At 55.6% G+C, this 25,962-nt stretch overlaps 1 protein-coding gene across 3 annotated transcripts; it reads right to left on the minus strand.

Moving 5' to 3' along the window:
• Positions 1–17: 17 nt before the first annotated feature.
• MIGA2 (mitoguardin 2) lies at positions 18–25,696 on the minus strand. 3 transcript variants are annotated; one of them, XM_060013998.1, is made up of 16 exons: positions 25,629–25,696; positions 22,986–23,225; positions 21,886–22,096; positions 19,955–20,067; positions 18,908–19,025; positions 18,372–18,481; positions 14,121–14,238; positions 13,048–13,148; positions 12,333–12,448; positions 11,307–11,406; positions 11,067–11,153; positions 3,654–3,752; positions 3,279–3,413; positions 2,464–2,517; positions 1,419–1,535; positions 18–1,200 (listed from the first exon to the last, which is right to left on the minus strand). In XM_060013998.1, the coding sequence occupies exons 2-16, from the start codon at positions 23,079–23,081 to the stop codon at positions 994–996; spliced, it is 1,782 nt and encodes a 593-aa protein (XP_059869981.1). In that variant the 5' UTR covers positions 23,082–23,225; positions 25,629–25,696; the 3' UTR covers positions 18–993. The 3 variants fall into 3 exon arrangements, with proteins under 3 accessions (XP_059869981.1, XP_059869982.1, XP_059869980.1); XM_060013999.1 differs by lacking the exon at positions 25,629–25,696 and adding an exon at positions 25,522–25,565 and having other exon boundaries at positions 11,307–11,379; XM_060013997.1 differs by lacking the exon at positions 25,629–25,696 and adding an exon at positions 25,361–25,504 and having other exon boundaries at positions 11,307–11,379.
• Positions 25,697–25,962: the final 266 nt, after the last annotated feature.

Genomic DNA, 25,962 nt, shown 5'->3' on the forward strand with positions numbered 1-25,962 from the left:
ACGGCTTGAGAGCATTTGTCATCGAGTTGAAGGCAAAGTGCCAGGCAAGTTTCTTGTCCTGATGCTGGTCCAGCCGCCTACATCCTCTAACCTCCCCTGATGTGGCCCCTGGGCCCCCTCACTCCAGGGGCCCTGCTCCTGGTGACCCGTGGTCAGAGCCTCCAGCTCAGTGCCTAGCACCAGCCGGGGAGTTCCGGGCTCACAGAGGGCGGGGCAGGGGCGAGGGGACCAGCCCCACCTCCTCCGTCTTTGGTGGTGGCAGAGGTAGGTGGGAGGAGAAGTGACGGCCTTTGGCAGGGCCGGGGTATGTCAGAGGACGCTGTCCCGGTTCAGTGCTTGGGTTTGTTCAAGGGCCTGGTCCCCGCCCTGACGTGAACGCAAGGAAAGCGGGCCCGCCTCTGGATGGCCCGGGCCCGCCGCCCACCAAGATGCCCCCCGGCCACACTCTGTGGCTCCCACCCTCCCATCTCTGGAGCAGCACATTCTCTCGGGTGGCAGCAGGCCGTCAGGACTGGCCGGGCAGATGCCTGGATCTGAGACTGTCCAGCCCAGGTTCCTCCACTGCAGCGCCCGGCCACCCCCTCTTTCACCTCCACCCTCCCAGCCCCACTCAGCAGCCCTGGGGTGGCAGGGGGTTTTGGGCACCCACCCCCGGGGCATCCCATCTCTGCCTGTCCTGATTCTCCTCACAATCCCTCAGGCCCCACTGGCCACTGGTCCAGCCTCTGCTTTCCCACGAACAGCTGAGGCGGGCCCCTCGGGGCTCCACGCCGCTCAGAGGAAGTTTATCCCCTGGGCCTCGGGGATTCCAGGTGATGGAGGTTGGGGTGGGGGCGAGGTCAGGGGCGAGCACCCTTGGCCACCATGGCCTGGGCTCTGCCACTGCTGACGGCCAGACACCCAGGCCTCCAATGCCAACCCCAAGGCCTTCTCTCTGCCATCAGCCACGTGAATGAGGACCAGCCAGCCACTCCTGCCGGTCCACACCCACCGCTACTGCAGCTCCCCTGGGGGCCCGTTATCTCGGGGCAGCACACCGTTCAGGCCAATGCTGCTGGCCACCGGCGCCCCCAGGTAGCCGAGCAGGATCTCGCTGCGGCGCCGGGACAGCTGGAGGATGTCGTCCGCCAGCGCCGGCACCGATGTGTAGCGCACGTTGTCCAGGTCGAACATGTCCCTCAGGTACTGCACGATCTGGTGCTGGGGGAGAGGGCGGGTGTTGGGCCTGGGCCGGGGCCCCTGCACCCCCCGCGCTGAGGTCGTCCGGGCCACCCAAAGCCTCTTCCTTCACCACTGGAGCCCTGACCCAGCCCCTTCTGTCCTCAGCTCCTGCCCTCCCGGGGCTTCCTCTGGACCCACCCAGGTCAGGCTCCCAGTGGAAGGAGCACAAGCTCTCAGACATGGAGCTCCCTGTTTACCTTAAAGAAAGCACAGACTTCAGAGAGCTGAGGCTTGGGTCCGAGGAAACCGAAGGCTAGGACGGGGCTAACGTGCTCCGATACGGAGTAGAAATGGGAGATGAAGCCATCAGGCACCTGTGGAGGGTGGCAAGGCTGAGGGCTGGGACCCAGGCAGGGTGAGGCAGCCAGGCCCTGGGGTCGTATTAAGAGCCGGGGCTTCTTTACTGTCCTTGCTAGGTGATGCCGGGCAGGTGACTGGGGCTTTTTGGTTTTTTTGGCCACACCACGCGGCTCACAGGATCTTAGTTCCCCGACTAGGGATTGAACCCAGGCCCTGGCAGTGAAAGTGCCGAGTCCTAACCACTGGACTGCCAGGGAACTCCCATGACTGGGGCTTTCGAAGCCCTGGTTTTCACCTCTGCAGAATAGGGGCAACCTTGGGGCTGTGGTGAGGGCTGCGCGAGCGGCCCGGGGTGCGCTCAGCACAGGAAGTGCCCAGAGCATGTGGCAGTGGCAGATGGTATCAGCTGGGCAGCAGAGCCGGGCTGGCAGAGGGGAACAGTGGATCGCAGCAGCCCGGAGAGTGCAGCCGGTCGCCGCCTGGGAGAGCAGGTAATGCAGCCCGATGGGCGGGAGGGAGGCTCTGCCTGCCCCGCCGAGACGCCTCCGCCAAGCCAACCACCACTGCTCTGCACGTGCCCTTCCTCCCTCTGAAGACACCCTTCCCCCGCTTTTGATTCCTTTGACGTTTCACAGTGGCCTGCTCTGTGATGCGCCCTGGGTGGGAAGATGAAACAGATCTACGTGTGCCTTTGAGGCCCTCCTGGTCAAGGGAGCAGTAATGGCAGGACAGGGGGCCGGTGCTGTGACAAAGGCCAAAAGGTGCAGCAGGGCCTGGGGGCTCAGTAAGACCTCCCTGCACGAGCCCCATTCCTCTGCCCAGCCCACATGTCCTGCCCCTAGACCGGGGTCCAGCACACACCAAAGGCAGGGTCAACTGAGCTAGGCACCACACCCAAGGCCCCCACGTGGCGCTCCCCAGGGGCCCTGTCAGCTCACTCACCATCAGCAGCCTCCTCTTGGCTTTCAGGACAGACCAGCAAGCAGTGGCCAGGGCCTAAATCAAAGATGGGAACCCCCAGGGGGTCAGACTAACAGGCCGGGCCGGCAGCCGCTAGCCACCCCCAGTCCAGGACCAGGCCCTTACCCCCAGCTCATCCCACCCCAAGCAGGGAGATAGGGACGGCTGTCTGAGCTCTGTCGTCTCCCTGCCCTCAATTAGGAGTCAGGCGCACCTGAATCTGAATCCTACTCTAACCCTTACTAGGCAGCTCCCTGGACTAGCCACCAGTCTTCTCTGGGCCTCAGATTCCTCCTCTGTGAAATGGCTGTGACTCAGCAGCCCCACCTCACTCAGTGACTGTGGGGATCCATGGTTACTGCCTGTAAAAGACCCGCCCCACCCCTCTCCAGACCACCCCCATGGCACACAGCACGGCCACCCTGCAGGGGCCCTGTGCTCAATGCTCTCCTGCTGTACCCCTTTTTTCTTTCCCCCGTATTTTAACTTATTTAATGCATTCAAATGGAACAGAATGAATGGCAGCCCAGAAATGAGTAGACTGCCTAAGTGAAACCACAGTGCAGAAGGGAAGTGCACGTCCCTCCGTGCTACACCGGTCAGAGGAGAGCAAGGGGATCCTGTGGGACGTTCTCCAGGGCAGGGGACTGGTGTGCCCAGCAGCCCTGGATCACAGCGGCGGGCAGCATCCCAGTGGCGTGACTGCCCCCGATGGGTGGGGAGCCAGCCTTGGTGCCCAGGCGCACGCGTGGGGTCACGTGAGCGTGTGTGTGCCTGGGAGTGGGGCGGCCACGCACCGTCTCCTTGAAGCTGTCTGACAGCCAGCGGTTCCTCAGGACGGCGAGCACCGAGGACGGGGGGTTTTCCAGGTCCTCGAAGGCGTCCATGAGGATGAAGTCCAGCACGATGTCGAAGAAGCTCATGCACACCACCTGCGGGGGGCAGCAGTGCTCTGAGGGCAGAGCGGGTGGGGACACCGGGCTGAGCAGGCACACCAGGCGGTGTGAGGAGGGGCCTGGGGCAGGCAGGGCAGGAATGGGGGCTTCTCGCAGCCACGGAGCCATCTCAGAGCCTCGGAATCAAGGCAGGGCTCCTACAGGCACCTCCACCCGGTTCGAGGAGCTCAGGTGCAGGGAACCCCAGGACACCGAGGCTCAGCACAAACAACTCACCCCTCGGCCCTCCAGCTCCAGCCGCGTGGTGGCCCAGGTCTCCGGCCGCAGGGCGTAGCTCAGCATCTCCTCGTAGCTCTCCAGGAAGCCTTTGGGGCTCTGGGGGGAGAAGCAGAGCTTGTTTTGGCCGTGGGAGAGGCCCCAAGATGCAGCTGGACTGGACCCACAGGGGCAAGCTGGCCTGTGCAAGAGGGACACACCAAGGCTGGGCCGAGGCCAATCCCTGAGTAGCAGTCATGGAGAGAATGGGGCAGGAAGTGTCCTGTGCCCGCCTCCACACACCTCTGCGGCGCCCAGGGCACGTCCCGGAGGGATGCAACACCAGGGGCGCCCAGCAATGTCTCACACCAGCTCGTTACTGAGCAACGGACCGCCTTCCAAAAGATGTGCACATGCCACAGAAGGCACTCGCTTTGGAAGGATGCGCAAGGGTGTGAGGTCGAGCCAGCCGCCAAAGTTTCAGATCTCCGCAATCATCGGCCTCGCTGGTGAAACGGGAGAAGCTACAGCCCCACACTTGGGGCTACTCTGGGGGAGTCAATAAGCTCGTTTGTGTAACACAATCAGGCAATAAATAGTGTATAGGACTAATGCTGCCAGGAACGGAGATGGTCAGCACACAGGAGGAATTCTTCACTCTCTGGGACTGGGAGGCTTAGCTGGGGCTTACGACAAAGTTTGCAGACACAGATGTAATTCACAGACGTGGAAAGCTAGTACGTGCCAGGGCTGATCTAACGTGGATCAACTCATTTAATTCATACAGTCCTATGAGGGATGGTCCAATATTGTCCCCATTTTACAGATATGAATCCTGAGGCTTCAGATCATTGATGTGCCCAAGAGCCTGGCAGAGTGGAACTGACACAGAGCAGCAGGGGCAGGTTGATGCCATTTATAAGAAGCACAGGCAGAGGGGGCACTGGATGGATGTTCATCAAAATGTGAACAGGGTGGCGTTGGGGACAATTTTTTTGCATCATCTTAGTTTTTTCTACAATTAGCATGAGTCTTTTTTTTTTTTTTCTGATGCTCTGAGATTTTGACATTTTGACTTTCCTGTTACTTTTTTTTTTTTTTGCGGTACGCGGGCCTCTCACTGCTGTGGCCTCTCCCGTTGCGGAGCACAGGCTCCGGACGCGCAGGCTCAGCAGCCATGGCTCACGGGCCTAGCCGCTCCGCGGCATGTGGGATCTTCCCGGACCGGGGCACGAACCCGTGTCCCCTGCATCAGCAGGCAGACTCTCAACCACTGCGCCACCAGGGAAGCCCAGCATGAGTCATTTTTATAATCTTTTCTTTCTTTTTTTTTTGGCCATGCCACACGGCTTGTAGGATCTTAGTTCCCCGACTGGGCGTTGAACCCGGGCCATGGCAGTGAAAGCCTGGAATCCTAACCACTAGGCCGCCAGGGAACTCCCATTTTTATACTCTTTTAAAACTATTTTCATTAAGTTTTAAAGAGAATTTGCTAGGATGACCCTGGGCTGTGCCTTAACCTCCCCGAGCTTCAGTTTCCTCATATGTAAAAGTTGACAACGAAGCTGAAGATGTGGGCTGGCCCTTGCTGACACTTTTGATGGCCGCTGGCATCAGCTCGTGACATCCCCAGGACACGCCCATCTACACAGTAGGGGACTGAGGCTTGGGGAGGCTTCACGTCTGGCCCCAGGCATAGCAAGGAGGCGGCCTGATTCCACAGTTCCAGAGCCTGGTGTGTGCAGGGGCTGGCGTCTTCCCAGACAGAGGCCACCGCAGCTCTGCTGCCTAGAAAAACCTGACAGGGCTGTCAGTTACCACTCAGTCCAGGGCTGGGAGTGGGGTCTGGCGCTCAAGAGCTGCTAGATAGCCAGCCGAGCCTCTTCTTGATTTCTTAATCAAAATCAAGCCAAGGACTTCCCTGGTGGCGCAGTGGTTAAGAATCCACCTGCCAATGCAGGGGACAGGGGTTCAATCCCTGGTCCGGGAAGAGCCCACATGACATGTCACAGAGCTACTGAGCCTGTGCTCTAGAGCCCCTGAGCCACAACTACTGAGCCTTCAAGCCACAATGACTGAGCCCACACGCCACAACTACTGAAGCCTGCGCACCTAAAGCCCGTGCTCCACAACAAGAGAAACCACTACAACGAGAAGCCCGTATGCAGCAATGAAGACCCAACGCGGCCGATAAACAAACAAATAAATAAATAATAAATAAATAAATAAAATCAAGCCAAGTCCTGTAGTGGTGCAGAGGCCAGAGAGAAAAAAGCCGAGCCTCTGGGCCCTTCTGGGAGCACCCGCAGAAATCGGCCATCCACTAAAGCCCCTGACACCTGCTGTAGCCTCACTTGCCCTTCTTCACTTGTTCGTCCTTTCACCCTCCTGGGGAGGCCACAAAGAACAGGCTAAGGGCATGGCTGGGCTCAGGCTGACTGGGGTTCAAATCCCGGCTCCACCCTAACCTTGCTTAGTGACCGGGCAAGCCCCTCTACCTCCCCAGGCTCACTTTCCTTTTCGGCCGAGAAGATGGAGACATCAGGATCAAATGAGCTACCGGAGGTGACGAAATGTGAGTGAAGCACCAGGCTCGCTGTGCTGCTCGGCAAACGGCAGCTGCTGGGAGGATAATGAGTCCCTCAGAATCTGCAAAAGATTAGGTCCAGGACCTTTGCAGGTACCAAATCTAGATGCTCAAATCCCTTTTATAAAAGGGCACAGTATTTGTATATAACCTAAGCACGTCCTCCCCTGCACCTTAAATCATCTCTAGATTACTTGTAACACCTAGTACAACGTAAAGGCTAAATAAATAATTTGCTGGTGCATGGCAAATCCAAGTTTTTGCCTTTTGGAATTTTCTGGATTTTTTTTTTTTTAGTATTTTTCAGTCTGAGGTTGGTTGGACCCACAGATGCAGAACCTGCAGACATGGAACCCATGGATACGCAGAGCCAACAGTATTCACGTTCATGGAGCAGCTGCCCTGTGCCAGGCCCTGGGCTGGGCAAACACCTGTGCCAGAAGAGCGGGGCTTCTGGCCCTCGTAGGAATGAGGATGCAGGGTGATGGGGCCATACTGGGCAGGATGAGCCCAAGGGCTCTCGGGACCCAGGGGACAAGTCAGGTGAGGTTCTCCTGGGGAAAGAGCTGGGATTCAGAAGGCAGGTGACCAAGGAAGAGAAGGAGGGAGTGGGACAGGGACTTCAGGATACTGGTAATGTGTTCCACCTTCTACCCTGGGGGCTGGTACACAGGGGTTCATCTTTCCATTCATTAAACCCTACTTTTTATTTATTTATTTATTATTTATTTATTTTTTATTTTTTATTTTTTTGGCGTTATACGGGCCTCTCACTGTTGTGGCCTCTCCCATTGCGGAGCCCAGGCTCCGGACGCACAGGCTCAGCGGCCATGGCTCACGGGCCTAGCCGCTCTGCAGCATGTGGGATCCTACCGGACCGGGGCACGAACCCGTGTCCCCTGCATCGGCAGGTGGACTCCCAACCACTGCACCACCAGGGAAGCCCAAATCCTACTTTTTAAAAAAAATTTATTTATTTTTGGCTGCGTTGGGCCCTCGTTGCTGCACGCGGGCTTTCTCTAGTTGCAGCAAGTGGGAGCTGCTCTTCATTGCAGTGGCTTCTCTTGTCACGGAGCATGGGCTCTAGGCACGCAGGCTTCAGTAGTCGTGGCACGCAGGCTTCGGTAGTTGTGGCTCGTGGGCTCTAGAGCACAGGCTCAGTAGTTGTGGCGCACGGGCTTAGTTGCTCCACAGCATGTGGGATCTTCCTGGGCCAGGGCTCAAACCCATGTGCTCCGCATTGGCAGGCAGATTCTTAACCACTGCGCCACCAGGGAAGTACACATCCTACCTTTTGATACTCTTATGTGCGTATTTTACAACAAGGTAACTAACGACAACAAAAAGAGTTGAGGAACAGCGTTCCAGGTGCTGAGCGACCAGCATCTGCAGAGGCCAGATCAGGGAGGAAGTCTGTGAGCACCAGAAGCCCTGAGGCCACAGAGCAGAGCTTGGTCTTTACACCAAGGGCAGTGGGAGCGAAGGTGGGTTTTAAGCAGTTGGGTGATGTGTTAGAGGTGACATTTCAGAACCATTACCTCACATTACGCCCAGCCCATGAGGAGGAAGGACTCAGAGGAAAGAGGCGGGTTCAAGAGCTTTGCTCAAACCCATCAAAAAAAAAAAAAAAAAGAAACACAAGCGGCCAAATAAACATGAGAATGTATGCAACCTTGTTAATAATCCAACAAACATAAAGTAATGGATGAAACAAAGATGAAAAAGATTACAGGGACTTCTCTGGTGGTGCAGTGGTTAAGACTCCACGCTCCCAATGCAGGGGGTCCAGGTTCAATCCCCGATCAGGGAACTAGATCCCACATGCATGCCGCAACTAAGAATTCGCATGCCACAACTAAGGAGCCCTGGAGCCGCAACTAAGGAGCCCACCTGCTGCAACTAAGACCCAGCACAACCAAATAAATACATACATACCTAAATAAATATTAAAAAAAAATGACAGGCAGACCTCGTTGAGACTGCAGATCTGGTTCCAGACCATCCCAACACAGTGAATAACGCAAGCTGCATGGATTTTTTTGGTTTCCCAGTGTGTATAAAAATTATGTTTATACTGTACTGTAGTGTATTAAGTGTGCAATAGCATTATGTCTAAAAAGACAATGTACATACCTTAATTCCAAAATGCTTTATTGCTAAAAAACACTAACCATCATCTGAGCCATTGGTGAGTCATAATCTTTGTGTTGGTGGAAGGTCCTGCCTCCATGTTGATGGCTGCTGACTGATCAGGGTGGTAGTTGCTGAAGGCTGGGATGGCTGCGGCAATTTCTTAAAAATAAGACAACAGTGGGGCTTCCCTGGTGGCTCAGTGGTTAAGGTTCCGCCTGCCAATGCAGGGGACATGGGCTCGAGCCCTGCTCCGGGACGATCCCACATGCCACGGAGCAACTAAGCCCGTGTGCCACAACTACTGAGCCTGCGCTCTAGAGCCCGCACGCCTAGAGCCCGTGCTCCGGAACAAGAGAAGCCACCGCAGTGAGAAGCCAGCGCACCGCAATGAAGAGTAGCCCCCGCTCACAACTAGAGAAAAGCCCGCGCACAGCAACAGACCCAACGCAAACAAAAAAATTAATTAATTAATTTTAAAAAAGAAAAAGAAAGACAACAATGAAGTTTGCCACATCTACTGACTCTTCCTTTCACAAACGATTTCCCTGTAGCGCGCAGTGCTGTTTGATGGCATTTTACCCACAGAACTCCTTTCAAAATTGGAGTCAATCCTCTCAAACCCTGTTGCTGCTTCATCAACTATGTGTATGTAATATTCTAAATCCTTTGTTGTCATTTCAACAATCTTCACAGCATCTTCACCAGGAGTAGATTCCATCTTGAGAAACCACTTTCTTTGCTCATCCATAAGAAGCAATTCCTCATCCATTCAAGTTTTATCATGAGGTTGCAGCAATTCAGTCACATCTTCAGGCTCCACTTCTCATTCTAGTTCTCCTGCTATTTCCACCACACATGCCGTTACCTCCTCCACTGAAGTCTTGAACCCCTCAAAGTCATCCAGGAGGGCTGAAATCAACTTCTTCCAAACTCTCGTTAATGTCGATATTTTGACTTCTTCCCACTAATCACAAGTGTTCTTAATGGCAACCGAAATGGTGAATCCTTTCCAGAAGGTTTTCAATTTACTCTGCCCAGATCCACCAGAAGAATCACTATCTATGGCAGCTGTAACCTTACAAAAGGTATTTCTTAAATAATAAGACTTGAAAGTCAAAAATGATTCTTTGATCCACGGGCTACAGAACGGATGTTGTGTTAGCAGGCATGAAAACATCAATCTTGTTGTACATCTCCATCCACCTTGGGTGACCAGGTGCATTGTCAATGAGCAGTAATATTTTAAAAGGAATCTTTTTTCCTGGGCAGTGGGTCTCAACAGTAAACCATGTTGTAAACGGATGTGCTGTCATCCAGGCTTTGCTGTTCCATTTATAGAGAACAGTCAGGGTAGATTTAGCATAATTCTTTTTTTTTGTGGTACGCGGGCCTCTCACTGTTGTGGCCTCTCCCGTTGCGGAGCACAGGCTCCGGACGCGCAGGCTCAGCGGCCACGGCTCACGGGCCCAGCCGCTCCACGGCATGTGGGATCTTCCCGGACCGGGGCACGAACCCGTGTCCCCTGCATCGGCAGGCGGACTCTCAACCACTGCGCCACCAGGGAAGCCCTGGCTGATTCATTTCGTTGTGCAGTGGAGGCTAACATAACACTGTAAAGCAACCATACTGCAATAAAAATTAATAATAAAAAAAATTACAACAGTAACATCAAAGATCACTGATCACCATAACAAATACAGTAGTGATTAAAAAGTTTGAAAAATGGCGAGAATTACCAGAATGTGACAGAGACATGAAGTGAGCCAATGCTACTGGAAAAACGGCACCAACAGACCTACTCGACACAGGGTGGCCACAAACCTTCAACTTGTAAAAAACTGCAAAGCACAATGAAGCCAAAACACACACAATGAAACGAGGTATGCCTGTACTGATATCCAGTATTGGCCAAGATGTAAGGAGACACAGCCTTATACTGCCGAGAGGGGCTCAAGTTGTTAAGGCATTTCGGAGGGTAAACGGGCAAGATCTGCCAGCCTTGGAAACGTCTGTGCCCAAGACGCGGCGTTTGCCACACCTGGGCTTTGCCCCACAGAAAATCCCACCGGTACCGAAAGAGGACTGATTATAAACAGACTGAGTATAATAGCGGTGTCTGTGATTCTGGAAAAGTCAGACACAACCCAAATGTCCGTCCCTGGGAAGACCAGAGCCGACCCGCCCGACACAATACTACACAACTGGTCCATCTACTGACATGGAAAGATGGACGAGATGGACTCTTACAGAACAAAATAAAGCTGCAGAACAGCCCGTAGAACACAAACCAAGCTTTGGAAGTTAAATTACAATGTTCAAAGATTAGAGTCTATGGAACCGAGTAGGAGGACATATATCAGAACGTGCGCAAGTGGGGTTCCCCTGGCAAGTGCGGTTCCCGGAGACCCTGTACAGTTTGCATCTCATAATCGGCGAACTTTGTAAAACTGTGTCATGCTGTAATCAGAAATAAGAGGCAAGACAGATCCGTATTTTTCAGAATTAGCACAGGGAGCAAAAAAACCCCAACCCTTTCCCTGCTCTCCTATGGCCTGCAGGATGAAGTGAGAGCTCGTCAGCTCGGTTTTAGATTGGGTTTTTTCTTTTTCCTTCTTTTTTTTTTTAACAGAACTAAATAAAAGTTAGAAAGATACAAAAAACAAACAACGCAGGGGGAAGAAGAGCCGAAAAGAGAGCCCCCCACTCCCTGCTACCTTCTCAGCCTTGGTCATCAGGCCTGTCACCATCTGCCGGCCAACCTCGCCGAAGAAATACTGGTGACTCTTGTCCTCCAGGAGGCCCTAAGGGGTGAGGAGGGAGGCGGTGAGCTGACAGGCTGGCGGCCCCCCCAAGCCGTGGACAGGGCAGCACCGTGGGCTGGGCAGGTGGCCATCCGCGCAGAGGAGCCTGCTTGACTGCCCCCATCCCCCCAGCGCGCCCCGGACTGCACCCACCTCGAAGGCTTGCCGCACACAATGCAGCTTGGCCAGAAAGTCCTGGTCACTGTAGCAGCCCAGCAGTTCTGTCCTGAGGGGAAGCGCACAGTCACAGCACCTGGGCCCCAGCCAGCGACACCCCCGTGGGGTCAGGGTGGAGGCCTGGGTGGCCCTGCCTCCACCTGGTAGTGTGACCTCGGGCAGGTGGCTGCCCGCCTCTAGGCCTCAGTTTCCCCCAAACCCGAGGAAGGGGCTGACAGGATGCTCCCTGAGGACAGGCTGCCTCGATGGCACTGGGCGCCCCTGGCAGGTGTGGTCACTGGGGGTCGGGCTGACCTCGGCCTCCTTTAGGCCCCAACCAGCAAAGGACCCTCTCTAGCAAAGGACCAAAATGGCCAAATTGCTCCCAAGGCCAGGGCAGGGCTTTCTGGGGCCGCTAGAGGTGCCCTGATCTGGGCACTTTATCCAAATCCCCAAGGCTTCAGCTGGGGCCTTTGGCCATTTTCAGTCAGTGAACTTTAAACACACATACTTAAACCTGGGACTCATGACCATCATACAGAACAATCAATTTAAGGTGGATAAGAGCCCTCAATATACCACACAGGAGAAGACTGAGGCCAAGAGAAGTCAGGAGACTTGTCCAGGGCCACACGCCACGAAGTAGCAAGACCTGGAGAGAACCGGGGTCTGTCTGTCTCCAAAGCCTGGCTTCTGGACGGCTCCTTAAAGGAGTGTGTCAGAACACAGGGCTTAGGGACAGCGCCCACCGTGCTTCCATGATTGGACCCCTTAGAACATGTACGAATGATTGTTATTTTAATTACTTATATTAATTAGTTATTGTCATCGTCAACCTAGACCTGCCTGTCTTGTACCGGGGCCATCCTAGGGTCTCCGAAGCTGGGGCAGGAGCCACGGCCAGACCATCCCACCCTCAGCCTGGCTCAGCTGGGTCCCCACCAAGCCCTGCTGGCTTCCCCAGCCTCCTCCAAGGGGAGAGCCCCCCCACCCCGCACCTGCCTCCTTCCCTCCCATGCTCACCTGAGGGTCCGGCAGGGCACTCTGCCCTCCTTCACCAGCTGCAGGGCCTCCTCGTAGGCGGCGGCAGGCCTGGAGAGTGGGCTCGGGTAATCTCCAACCTGCAGGGACTCAAAGAGCTGGGGAGAGGGTGGAAGCCTGTGTCAGCAGCATTGGCAGGCGGGGGCGGAGTCTTGGGGTGGGTCAAGGGCACCTGCCCAGGGGACTTCTGGTGGAGTACGCCCTGGGGGCCAACACTTCAGAGGAAACGTCAGCAGGAATGCTGGCTGAGGGCAGAGGCCCGGGTTTGAGTTCTACTCTGGCCCTCAGCATCCCCATCACCGGGTGCCCTTCCCAAAGGGACCATCTACTGGACACACACCCGTGTCCTCCCATCCCAGGAAAGGACAGCCGCCTGGCACACGTGGCCATGGTAGGAAACTAACCAAGCAATGAGCACTCGGTCTGGAGAAGGGAGAGGCCGGCGTGGGCTGGAGCTGCTGGGGACGGGGACCCCTGCCCTCACTCATAGGACCTACGACCCCTGGTTTCTCAGGCTCCCCCATTCCAGCAACACTGAAGAGTCCCCCGGGGAGCAGCATTGGCAACCTCCAGATTCTGCTCCCATCAGAGGAAACGCCTTCACTTTCCCACAACCCAGTGCTCGCCCGCCAAGGAGCCACGCGGGAGCCCCGGCCTTCACCCCTCTCCCCGCAGCCATCCCCCGAACCCACGCCACCTCAGTGGCGGAGAAGAAGGAATCCTCCGAGGTCAGGCTGTCCTCATGGTCCGCCCGCAGATGCAGCGAGCCCTCGGTCAGGGGCAGCATGAGGGTCCGCTCTGGGCAGAGAGGGAAGGGAGGGGCTGAGCTGAGACTCCTGAAATCACGATCGAGCTAAATGTACACCAAGCCACCCAACGCCCGATTCTGGACGAATGACGCTGATGGTAGCAAAGCTCCTATTTTCTGTGCTCACGTCAGGGGCCCTGCCACGTCTGCACCGCCTGACCCTGAGGCCTGTGGGCCCTGAGCTCTGAGGGCAGGCTGTGCTGTGCTGTGTGGCCCTGGGCAAGTTGCTCCCCCTCTCTGACAAGCTGAAACGGCCTCTGATGCCAAAGGGCCCCTCACTCAGCACTTCCATCCCACCCGCTCAAGGGCGAGGGGGTCTGGACACTCAAGGGGACTGGGGAAAGGTTCACAGCCCTGAATGCCCCACCAGCCTTCTCTGTCACACGGGGAGGCCAGAGGAAGTGGGACTGCTCGGACGGGGACAGAAGTGGAAGATGTGTCACCCTGGCCAGCCCTCACTGGGCCTGTGTCATCACTGGAAGAGCCGGGGAGCCCGACACTCAGTAGTCTGATGTTGCCCCCTGGGGGCGAAGAGCCCCCAGGGAAGGGCCCTGGGGGGTCACAGTCACCACACAGGGTCTGGCACGCAGCAGGCACTAGGAGAACATGGGCTGCTTGGCTGAATAACTTCATTCCATCTCAGTGATGTCACACCCCTTGACCTCAATGGGCAGGGCAACGGCACAGGCTAACCTCCACGTGAGCCGCCCTCCGCCCACCCGCTGCCCGCAGAATAGGGCTCAAACCAAACACCTGGAACAGCCAGCAGGGGAGATATTGACATACAAGCCCCAAAAGCCCGCTCCCAAGGGGATGGGGCAAGGCACACCGGCCAGGGACTCCCGGGGCCTCATTCCAATTCTGTTCCTGCCTGTGGGGACTCAGTTTCCCCGTCTGTGCAGGGAGGCGCTGATCGGATGAGGTCGTGGGCCCTGGGGATCATTCGCCCCGGCCCCGCTCACCGAGGTCCAGCAGCATGTTGTCGGCTGGAAAGGTGGACCCGAACTCCTCCTGCAGGTGGTAGGCCCGGTGCAGCAGGGACTCCAGCTTCTCCGCAAACTCCCTTCGCTGTGACTCTGGCTGTGGGTAAAACAATGACGGTCAACCCAGGCCCCCCAAGCTCCCCACGCCAACGGCCCATTCCTTCACCATGATGGGGGCCCAGCCCCCAGGGAAACAGGGGACAGCTCTGAGGCCCAGCAGCAAGCACAGGTCTGGACTGAGCTGCCCCACACAGGAGCCACCGGCAACGCACAGCCAGTGCACACTTGAGACTCGGCCAGTCCCACCTGACATGGGCCATAAGCATAAATACACACCAATTTCAAACACTTAGTATCCCCCCGCAAAAAAAACCCCAAGACTACAAGAACGTGAAATACCTCAGTGATTTTTCATCTCGATTACATGTTGAAATGATAATATTTTGGATATACTAGATTATAGAAAATATATTATTAACTCATTTCAGGGCTTCCCTGGTGGCGCAGTGGTTAAGAAGCCGCCTGCCAATGCAGGGGACACGTGTTCGAACCCCGGTCCAGGAAGATCCCACATGCCGCGGAGCAACGAAGCCCGTGCGCCACAACTACTGAGCCTGCGCTCTAGAGCCCGCGAGCCGCAACTACTAAGCTCACGTGCCGCAACTACTGAAGCCTGCGCGCCTAGAGCCCATGCACCACAACGAAGAGTAGCCCCTGCTCGCTGCAACTAGAGAAAGCCCGCGCACAGCAATGAAGACCCAATGCAGCCAAAACTAAATAAATAAAATTTAAAAAGTCATTTCACCCATTTCCTTTTGCTTTTTAATGTGGTCTCCAGAAAATTTTAAATAAGATACATGACCTCCTACTGAACAGCGCTGCTCTAGACCCGAGCAGACCTGGTCCAGACCTTGGCGCCACCAGTTCCGAGCTGTGTGATCCTGAGTAAATAACTCCCTCATTCTGAGCCTCGGTTTTCTTATCTGTCAACTGAAGTAAGAGAACCTACTTCCTAGGATTTTAGGGAAAACATGAATGAAATAAGGTATATAAAGTACTTCCTACAAGACTGGCCCATGGTGATGGCCAGTAAGTGCTGGCTATTACAATCAGAGGGCAGTTAGGAGCCCAGAAAGAGCTGGGTTCAACCCCACTGTTCCTATTAACCGTGTGCACTTGGGAAGGCATCGCACCCCTGGCACCACAGCCTGTGGCCTCAGTGACCTCCTCGCTGCCCTCGGCCTCCACACCAGGGTGTGGGGAGATGGGGGCACTGCTCCTTTGAACCCAGGAGCTTCTAGGCCAGGGGGCCAGGCACGGGCAGGCCTGACCCTGTTTTCCACAGAGGCTGCCAGATCCTGCAAGCACATGTAACCAGACCCTGGGGAAGAGACAAGGGCCAAGTCGGGCCTCAGGCCACTGGGAGAAAGGGGCGGAAGCAGTCAGAGGGGGACAGTAAGATTGTAATGGCTGCCTTTCACTGAGCGCTAGCCCTGGACAGGCAACTCGCTGTTCAGCCTCAGGGCTTCCTTGAGGCAGGGATTGCCATGACCCCACTTGACACAGAAAACTCAAGGAGGTTATGTGGCCCAGTGCACCCAGCTAGAGCCTGGTGGAGCCCATGGGATGCCAGACCTGCTGGCCATCTTGCGTAGTAACGCTGCTCAGTGTGGCCAGCAGAGGCTTGTATCTTTGGCAGATCTGCCAGCTCTTTCTCTGGGAAGCCACCTTGGGTTAGAGAATGGTTTCCTACATACGACACAAGTGACAAAAGAAAAATTAGATACACTGAACTTCATCAAAATTAAAAACCTTTGTTCTTCAAAGGACACCATCGAGAAAGTGAAAAGATTGGGAATTCCATGGCCATCCAGTGGTTAGGACTCTGCGCTTCCAATGCAGGTGGCACGGGTTCAATCCCTGGTTGGGGAACGAAGATCCTGCAAGCCGTGAGGTGCAGCCAAAAAAAAAGGAAAGTGTAAAGACAACCCCCAGAATGAGAAAAAACATCGACCAAAACAGTACAAGAAAAGCCTTCTCCTCCTTTCCCTGCAGACCCTCTCCTCATAGATCACTGTTAACAATCTCCTGTGGGGACTTCCCTGGTGGTCCAGTGGTTAAGAATCCGCCTTCCAATGCAGGGGACACGGGTTCAATCCCTGGTCAGGGAACTAAGATCCCACATGCTGCAGGGCAACTAAGCCCACGACGCCACAGCTACTGAGCCCTCGAACCACAACTAGAGAGAAGCCCGAGTGCCACAACAAAAGATCCCACATGCCACAACTAAGACCTGATGCAGCCAAAGATATAAAAATAAATAAATAAATAAATATTTTTTAAAAAATCTCTTGTGTTATCTGTCCAGAGGGAAATAAAAGTGCACATACACACCAGCAATTACCAACAGGCATATGTAGGCAAGGATGGATGTCTTTTTAAAAATGTACACATCAGCAGAAATTAGTACAACATTGTAAACCAACTATACTTCAATAAAAATAAATAAATAAAACGTACACATGGGTCATGAATCACTATGTTATATACCTGTAACTTACATAATGCTACACGTCAACTACATCTCAATAGAAAAAAATGTAGATATGGGTCACTATACACATTCTATATCTTGCTTTTTTCACTTCATAAAATATAGTGGAGAAGGCAACCTAACAGCCCATACAGTTTTCCTTCAGCCTTTCATTTTTCTTCTTTGCCTCACCACGCGACTTGTGGGATCTTAGTTCCCCAACCAGGGATCACACCCCCACACCTTGCATTGGAAGCACGGAGTCTTAACCACTGGACCGCCAGAGAAGTCCCTTCTTTTTTTCTATTTATTTTATTTATTTTTTTTGGGGGGGGGGGGCGGGGGGCTGCGTTGGGTCTTTGTTGCTGCACACGGGCTTTCTCTAGTTGCAGCGAGTGGGGGCTACTCTTCGTTGTAGTGCACGGGCTCTAGGCCCGCGGGCTTCAGTAGCTGCAGCACATGGGCTCAGTAGTTGTGGTTCGCGGGCTCTAGAGCGCAGGCTCAGTAGTTGTGGCGCATGGGCTTAGTTGCTCCGCGGCATGTGGGATCTTCCTGGACCAGGGCACAAACCCGTATCCCCTGCGTTGGCAGGCGGATTCTTAACCACTGCGCCACCAGGCAGGCAGATTCTTAACCACTGCGCCACCATAAAGGCTGCCTAGTATTCCAGACCCCTACTGATGGGCACTTACAGTCTCCAGGTTTTCATCTTTTTTAACTATTACAAAACAATTCATCCTAGGACATATATTTAGTGTGTTTTGCAGAAAAAAAATTTTATTTTGGCTTTTCCACTTTACCTCTCTTTTCTGATACTGAGATAAATATTCACTTATAGGAAACTTGGACCAAAAAAAAAAAAAGTATAAAGAAAAGACAAGACAAAAGCTGTGTGACCCAATCAACTATGAACACAGGCTATTTCCCTCCAGCCCTTCAAGAATGCTTTTTTTTTTTTTTTTTGCCAAGGGCATGCGGGATCTTAGTTCCCCGACCAAGGATCAAACCCATGCCCCCTGCGGTGGACGTGTGGGGTCTTACCCACTGGACCGCCAGGGAAGTCCCCATTTTTTTTTTTTGGCTGTGTTGGGTCTTTGTTGTTGCGCACGGGCTTTCTCTAGTTGCAGTGAGTGGGGGCTTCTCTTGTTGCAGAGCGCAGGCTCTAGGCACGCAGGCTTCAGTAGTGGTGGCAACGTGGGCTCTAGAGCGCAGGCTCAGTAGTTGTGGCACACGGGCTCAGTAGTAGTGGTGCGCAGGCTCAGTAGTAGCAGCACACAGGCTCTAGAGCGCAGGCTCAGTAGTTGCGGCACATGGGCTTAGTTGCTCTGCAGCATGTGGGGTCTTCATAGACCAGGACTCGAACCCATGTCCCCTGCATTGGCAGGCGGATTCTTAACCACTGCGTCACCAGGGAAGTCCCCCTTATTTTCTTTATGTAGTCAGGATCAGGCTGCAATCACCAGTGTGGTTTACTGAGTAATTACCAAGTACCAGGCATGGGCTAATGCACCTTACGTGAACTTTCTTACTTAGCTGGGTCAACATCCTGGTCAAGCGGAAGCTCCCATCCAGGAGGACGTGATGGGCTGGCAGAAGGCGGCGCTGCTAGATGCCTCCCAAGCGTGGCCCCCCACCAGCCACACCACCAGTCTTCTTGGTGGCCGGGGGTAGGAGAGACCCGGGGGAGGACTGCCTACCTCGGACAGCGCCTCTGAAGCGGTCTCGGGGTTCCGGAGGCCGTCCCCCCTCTGCCCCACGCTCAGCGCCTGCTCCCACTTCTGCAGAGCTTCCTCAAATAGCTCCATGCCTGAGTGTGGGCGGGGGAGACGGGAGAGAAGGGTGTCAGGCCCCCAGCAGAGGGAGAGCAGCCGTGTCCCCCACCACGTCGCTCAAGAGGGAGCTCAGAAGAGCGAGGAGGCAGGAGAGCCCGGAAGGATGGGAACAGCCAGGAACGTGTGGACCAGGTCCTGACCCTTTTTTCAGGGCTGGCTAGCTTGCAGGTCTTCATTCAGACCAGATCTGTTCCTGGAGACTCTGCCCAGTCCAGAAATGGCTGGAAACCATTGAGCCGGGGATCTGGGGTGGGTGGTTTTGGAACTGGTTGAAAGCAGCACCCAGAAAACCCAGCCCAGGCTCCCGGGAGGAGGCCACGCTCCCCACTACCCTGCCTCGGCCGCGGGGGTGGGGTGAGCGCTGGGCAGGGGGTGCCCAAGGCCGGCCTCCTGGCCCGTACCTTGCATGTAGAGGCTCTCAGCATTGCCGCTGCTGGTGGTCACGGACTCCTCCATCCCTCTGGTGTCCCATGGCCCCGAGCATGCAGCCACGGGGCTGGATGAGTTCACCACTACCATCTGGGTGCCAAGTAGCGCAAGAACCCGAGAATAAGGGATGAGGCCTTCCCGGACCCTTTGCAGGACCCCTGAGCCTCCCCCCACCCCCCACCCCTCACCACACACCACGTGCCCTCTGCAATACCATCCCTGAAAACAGCCCCGGGCCGCAGTGGCGAGCCCTCCGCACAGCCTGCTTCCGTCAACTCCAAGCGCCTGAGGACGGGTCACAGAAATGGCCAAAGCAGGAGGAAACACTGAGGCCAATGCCCAACCCAGGAAGCTGCAGCCTCCTACAAAACCCACCCTGAGCTCCACTCCCGAAAGGCATGACCCCCTCCCTGCTCCGGGGCTACACTACAAGTGAGACAGGGAGGACGCAACGTGCACCCATTACACACGGGCCGGCAGGGCCCGGCTCTCACCCACGCATCTCTCCCACACGAGCAGCCACCCGCCTCCCAGGCGGGAGCAGAGCCAGCTCCTGCTCATGCCTGGGTCCCCAGGGCAGTGGCCGGCTCAGAGCTGGGGCTCAGTGCTCGCTGGATGAATGAACAACTAGACGAGTGAATGAGCCAAAGCCGTTCCCCAAGAGAAAATAAACTTCTTTGTCTTATTTATCTCTCTGTCCTCAGCGCCTAGTAGTCTCTGACATAAAGCCAGTGCTTGCTCAGTGTCTGATGAATGAATGAATGAATGAATGCACTTTCATGGGTAAGTATCTTCCCCAAGAGATCACAGCTTCTCTTCCGCATTTATCCACCTTTCCCTCACCAGTGCCCGGCACACAGTGATCACTGACAATCTCTGGAAGTCTGCACGGATGGATGAGTGAATGAACCAACGAATGAATGGGTGGAACCTCTTCTCCCATCTTCCTACCAGCCCAGAAGCCCCCGAGGGCAGAGACCGGAGCCCCAAGGCCGTGACAGGCACCCTGCTACCCTCACCGAGGCCAAGCTGTGGGAGGAGCCTGAGTGCTTGCTGGGCTCGATGGAGGAGATGCCGCTCAGAGTGTCGTTGCTCTTGCTACTGGGGCTCTGGACCCTCCGGCTGGAGTAGCCTGTGAGGAACAGGAGAGGGGTCACGCCAGCTTCCCACCCAGCCTTCGCACGGCTGCTGCCCGCTCCGGATCCCTCTCCCCGTCTTCACCTGGGAGTCTGTCCTGACCTTCTAAGTCAGGGTGACAGCAGAGCACCCCCAGGGCGTGCACCTAGCAGCAGAGGGCTGGGCCCCTGCCCCTTGTCCTGCTCACTTCCGTACCCCCGTTACGCGGCGCAGGGCCTGGCCCGGAGGGGCCTGGATCTGCTGGGTTAAGCCTGAGAATGAGGCCCAGCCACTTCTCCCTCCTGACTCAGCTTCCCCTGTGTTGTTGACTGCCTGACTGATCTGGAATTCTCCTCCTTCGAAAAAGGACTTGAGGTACCAACTTTTCAAAAGACATAGTTTTGTTTTGGTTTGGTTCTTTTAAGTGAGAAAAGTAGGGAAGGCAAAATAAGGTGGAACCAGAGATGGTGCTGGTACAAAGTAGGCAAGCAAGAGGTTAGTCCAGAAACGACTCCAGGCTTCCAGTGGAGCCAACGCAGAATGGAAAGCCAGCTGTGCCAGCATGTCTCGTGGTCTTGTTCTAGACTGGTCTACAAACTTCTCTGTCCAATTGAAAAGACAAAAACTTCCCTTTTGCAATGATAATTCATAATTAAAAGTCATTGTCGGGCTTCCCTGGTGACGCAGTGGTTAAGAATCCTCCTGCCAACGCAGGGGACATGGGTTCGAGCCCTGGTCCGGGAAGATGCCACATGCCGCGGAGCAACTAAGCCAGTGCGCCACAACTACTGAGCCTGCGCTCTAGAGCCCACGAGCCACAACTACGGAGCCCACATGCCACAACTACCGAAGCCCGCGCGCCTAGAACCTGTGCTCCGCAACAAGAGAAGCCACCGCAATAAGAAGTCCGCGCACCGCAACGAAGAGTAGCCCCCGCTCGCCGCAACTAGAGAAAGCCTGAGCACAGCAACGAAGACCCAACGCCTCCAAAAATAAATTTAAATAAATAAATTTTTTTTAAAAAAGTCATTGTCACTTTGATAGCTCCATGCCTGAGTGTGGGCGGGGGAGACGGGAGAGAAGGGTGTCAGGCCCCCAGCAGAGGGAGAGCAGCCGTGCCCCCCACCACGTTGCTCAAGAGGGAGCTCAGAAGAGCGAGGAGGCAGGAGAGCCTGGAAGGAGATTTTGCCTCTTAAAACAAGTTTCTTCCAACATGAGAGCCTTTGAGGACTCCTTGCCTTAGAAAGCGACCTGTACACGGCATACACTGGGTTACTGGGTTACAAGATTAACGGGCCCATAAGAGGCTTTCAGAGCCACACCAGCAGACACAAAACAGGTCAGTGGCTGCCAGGAGCTGGGGGAAGGGGAAAGGGGCTGACTACCAAGGGCCCTGGCGGCATTGAGAGCAACAGTTCTTGACTGTGGTAGTGACTGTATGACTACAAGTGTTTGTCAAAACTCAAAAAAGGGTGAATCTTACTGTATGCAAAGAGAAAAAGAGGGGGATGGTGAGAATACCAAAAGGCTCAGGAACCATCTGGCCCTTTCTGCTCCTGAGCCAGGGGACTTCCATCGCTGGACGGAGGAGCTGCACCCCACCAGCCCACTCTGGACCCAGGGCTCCCAAAGTGTCCTCAGATAATGAGAACCATCGCTTCCAATGACATGTGCATCCGGCCACATCACCCAGCAAATCCTTACAATGACTTGCTTCCCAGGTGAAAGGGACTCAGCTTGGAGACAGGATGTCACTAGCCCAAGATCTCAGCTAATAGGGGTCCAGCTGAGACTCGACTCCAGGTCAGGCCCTTCCCCACCACCTCACACCTACCTTTCTTCACGGACGGGACCTTCCTGGCCATGAGGATGGGGAGGGGCGCTGTGCCCAGATGCTCGCCTCCCATCTCGGGGCCGACCTGCTTCTTCTTCCGCCGTCGCCTCTTGAGCTGGTGGGCGGCCAAGGCCAAGGCCACAGTCCCCAGGGCCGTGGCAAAGAGGACCTTCCTCAGGCCTGGTGTCAACCGCAGCTGGGAGAAGGCAGACTGCAAGAAAAGAGGGAGGCAGCCAGTTACATCTCCCTGGGAGAGCTGCCCTGAGGAACACGTGAGGGGCAGGGGACGCATCAGGCCCCCAGGGGATACCTCGTGACCAGGAATGACTGACAGGCAGCCACCTGCAGGGGGCTGTGGGGGTGGGAGCTGGGGGCCCTGGCCTCTGAAACCTGGGTCACAGAGATGTAAAAGAGGGGGACGGGGAATGGCAAAATGACAAGGCTAGGAGATCATATCTGGGGTCCAGCAGGTGTCCCCAACACCATCGGTCAGGATTCTACCAGCTGCAGCGACTGAGCACCTATGCCAGCTACCGCACCAGGATTTCACCTGTGTTACCTGTCCGAATGCCCATCATTTTCCAGGTGAGGCACCTGAAGCTCACACGGGTTAGGACGCACGCTTAAGGTGACAGAGAGGCAGAAATGGAACTGAGGTCTGCCCACCCCACTTCTCCACTCTTCAAAGACAATGACGTTCACTTCACCCGATGGTCCATCTGTACACTCCCCTGCTCCACCCTAACTCTGCCTGCTGGACTGGGAGCCCCTCGAGCGAGGCTGCATCCCACAGGGCAGAGCTTCAGGAAGTGTCAAGAGAACTGGTCGGCCACAAACATTTCAAGTTGGCAGGCATTACTGACCTCTTTTATAAACTGAGAAACTGAGGTCAAGAGTCCACATAGGCCTGGGGTGGAGACCGGGCTTGGGACCCCAGACTCCTAACCCAGTCCTCCTTACTCTGCTCAAAGAGGACTGCCTGGGACAGCAATCACGAGGGCCCAACTTTCCTGGATGCTGAGGGACCCTGGGATGAGTGGCTCAGTGTTTCAGGGGCCAGGGAGGTAAAGGGCAGGACCACAACCCGCCCCGATCTTTACCTGCCCAAACGTCGTGTAAAGGAACACAGGGATCTCTGCCACCGTCATGGCCAGGGCCTGGATCACGGACACACCCTCCGTCCTCCGGAACGCCATGGCAGGAGCGGGACCCCAGGCGAGAGCCCTCGGGGCCGAGAGCTTCCAAGGAGAACGTCTTCAACTGGTTGCTGGCTGGGTCCCGGGCACCATCCACGCCCCGAAAGGACAGGGACACACATACCAGAAGGTCCCTCCACAGAGCTGAGAGACAGACGACCAAGTCAGACACAGGGTGTGTGCATGTGAGCATAAAGAAACACACACAAGAGTGCTCTGGGGGATGAGGTGGGAGCAAAGCCCACGTGTGGAATGCGAGGCCTGGAACCAGGCCCCCGCCTTCTGCACCTGCCAGCAGGAAGGTAGCCAAACGCCCCACAGACTTTCTGCCCACCTTGAGCCCTGGGAGAAGGCAGTGTCTGGCACGCTGGCCCAAGTGAGGACCCAGAGCCTGGGAGATGGATAGGTCGCTCTCAAACTTGGGGCTTTATACCACACTTTCTCAGTCTTTTTAAACCCATGACCCACGTGCTAAGCAAAAACCTTAGGTCCCTAAAGGGTCAGACCCCTGAGTAAGAATCATTGCATCATTTCCACCTCCCACAAAACCAAGAATGTTGTACTTCCTGTGGACGTATTACGAAAACAGCAGGGTATTTCCTCCAATAATAACAGCTACTACACCGTATGTGGGTATTCTGTGCAGCGTTCCTTACATACATTATTTCATTGAATCATTACAGTTCTATGAAGTAGATGCGATCTACCTCCCACACCCCTGCCAATTTCCAACGAGGAAATTGAGGCTCAGAAAAGCTAAGTCAGGAGTCCAAAGCCACACAGCTGGTACCAGGCGGAGTCAGGACTTGGACCAAGATCTAACGGACTTTCGACCCTGTGCTCAACACAACCCTTTCGCCAAATCTGGCATGGAGCAGGAAGTGGGAGCCTCAGCAGAACTACAGACTACAAGGGCAACTTTCCCCTGGGGCCTTGTGAGACCCCCAGGGTACTCCACGGCGAGCTCCCCGACCACCACCACCAAGGCCAAGGAGGTCTTCAGGGTCTCCTGGGACTTCAAACGAAATGACCACGAAGGCCAGATGGACCCTGTCTACCTGGGATGGCGGCCAAAGTCACTGGACTGGCACAAGAAACGGCTTATCCTCAGTGAGTGGGAAGGATGAATGATCCTATCAGTTAGCTCTAGGGCTGTGTGTGTGTGTGTGTGTGTGTGTGTGTGCGTAGAGTAGGGGACATCCTGCCAGGAGGCTACAAATTGAGTGATGTGACCTCCAGTGGTCACAAGCCAGATCTCTCAGCACCACCCCCAACTTGGCCCAAGCCTCAGAACGAACGAGGGAAGACAAGAACATCAGAGGATCAGCGGCTACTATTTCCCAAGCACTTACTTTAACAGGCCAGGCTTGGAACAGGCTCTCCATGGAGGGTTTTAAGTCTAGTCACCCACAGAACCCTCAAGGCAAGCACTGTTTATCTCAATGATGGGGAAACTGGGGCTCCAAAAGGTAATCAAGCCTACCGAGGTCACTGAGTAAATGGCCAAGCTGGGATATGACCTCAGCTCTGGGGGACCCCAAGGCTTGGCATTTACCTGCAGGAAAGTCAAAAGCAGCCTCTGCTGCCCCGACTGAGGAAGAGTGGCAGGTGCCAGGTAATGACACCCACCCCAAGACAGCTTCACTCCAGGAATGGATCGAGATCCAGCCCAACCATACCCCATCCTTCCTCCTGGCACGACCCAGGGCTGAATGCGAGAAGCCTGCACCTCTTCTCTGTGATGACAAGACCATGGCAATGTCCCCCCACCACGTGGACACTCCTAATGTCGTCCCAACCTGGGAAAGTCACCTCTCCTGCCCTGTAACCTTGGGCAGTAACCTCCTCGTTCCACCCCCACCAGGGCACTCACAACCTCTCAGCTTGGATGCCCACGCTTTCCATCCCGGACACCTTCTCCCCTGCCCTGAACCACCCCGTAAATGACTCTAGCCTGAGCACCCTTCATGCCGCCTTGACCCCAGCAATGTCCCCTCTGCCCAGTCTCGGTTCATTCCACACCGGTGGGACACCTCAGCAGTCTGACCAGGACCGGCACTGAGCACTCCCACGCTGGACCTCAGCAATACCCCCTTCTTCAGAATCTGCTCTTTCCATCCCAGACAATTCCTTGCGCATGCCCTGGTCAGGCCCCCTCCTCTCTTGCCCCGACTCCCGGAATATCCCTGAGGGTCGTCCAGGTGCCCACTGCCGCCGCCTTCCACAGCCCGCGCACCCGGTCCTTCCATCCCGGTACTTGCCCAGCGCGGGTCCAGTACCTGCGCCCCTGCTCCGATCTCTGCAATGTTCCAGGCCCGGGCATCTTCCCACTGACCGGGTACCTTCCGTTCCACCTCTCGCGCCGCCCACGGCCCGAGTACCTGCTCTTTCCAACGCTGGCCCTTCTAGTCCGGCTGAGCTGGGACACCTGCAACCCTACCCAGTTCCCCGCTCAGGGACGGCTCCCGCCCGCTGCAAGCCTCAGTCCCGGACCTTGCCGCGCCGCCCGCCTGCTCCGCGGGCTCAGCCCGGACCGCCGCCACTCACCCAGGATCCCATCGCTGCGGAAGGACAGCGTCTCCTTCTCCGGCGCCCGCGCAACCAACCTCGGGGCCACGGGGGGCGTGGCCTCACGCAGGGCCAACCTTTCTTTGGCCAATGAGTGTCGCCGAACTCCTCTGCACCGCCCCGGCCTCTGTGCAATTGGGTGGGTCACGTGACCAATATTGTCTTACCCTCCCTTCTCCCTCTGTTCCGCCCCCTAAGTGCGGTTGAGGCGCGGAAGTGATTTTTTTTCTCTCCTGTGATTGGCCATCGAGATTAGATTGACCCGGGTGGCTGAGTGAGGCGGGGCCACTCTTAAAGGGATGAGGCGGAGCAA

The sequence above is a fragment of the Delphinus delphis genome, chromosome 6 (assembly GCF_949987515.2).
Source record: "Delphinus delphis chromosome 6, mDelDel1.2, whole genome shotgun sequence".
In the NCBI taxonomy this organism is placed as follows: domain Eukaryota; kingdom Metazoa; phylum Chordata; class Mammalia; order Artiodactyla; family Delphinidae; genus Delphinus; species Delphinus delphis.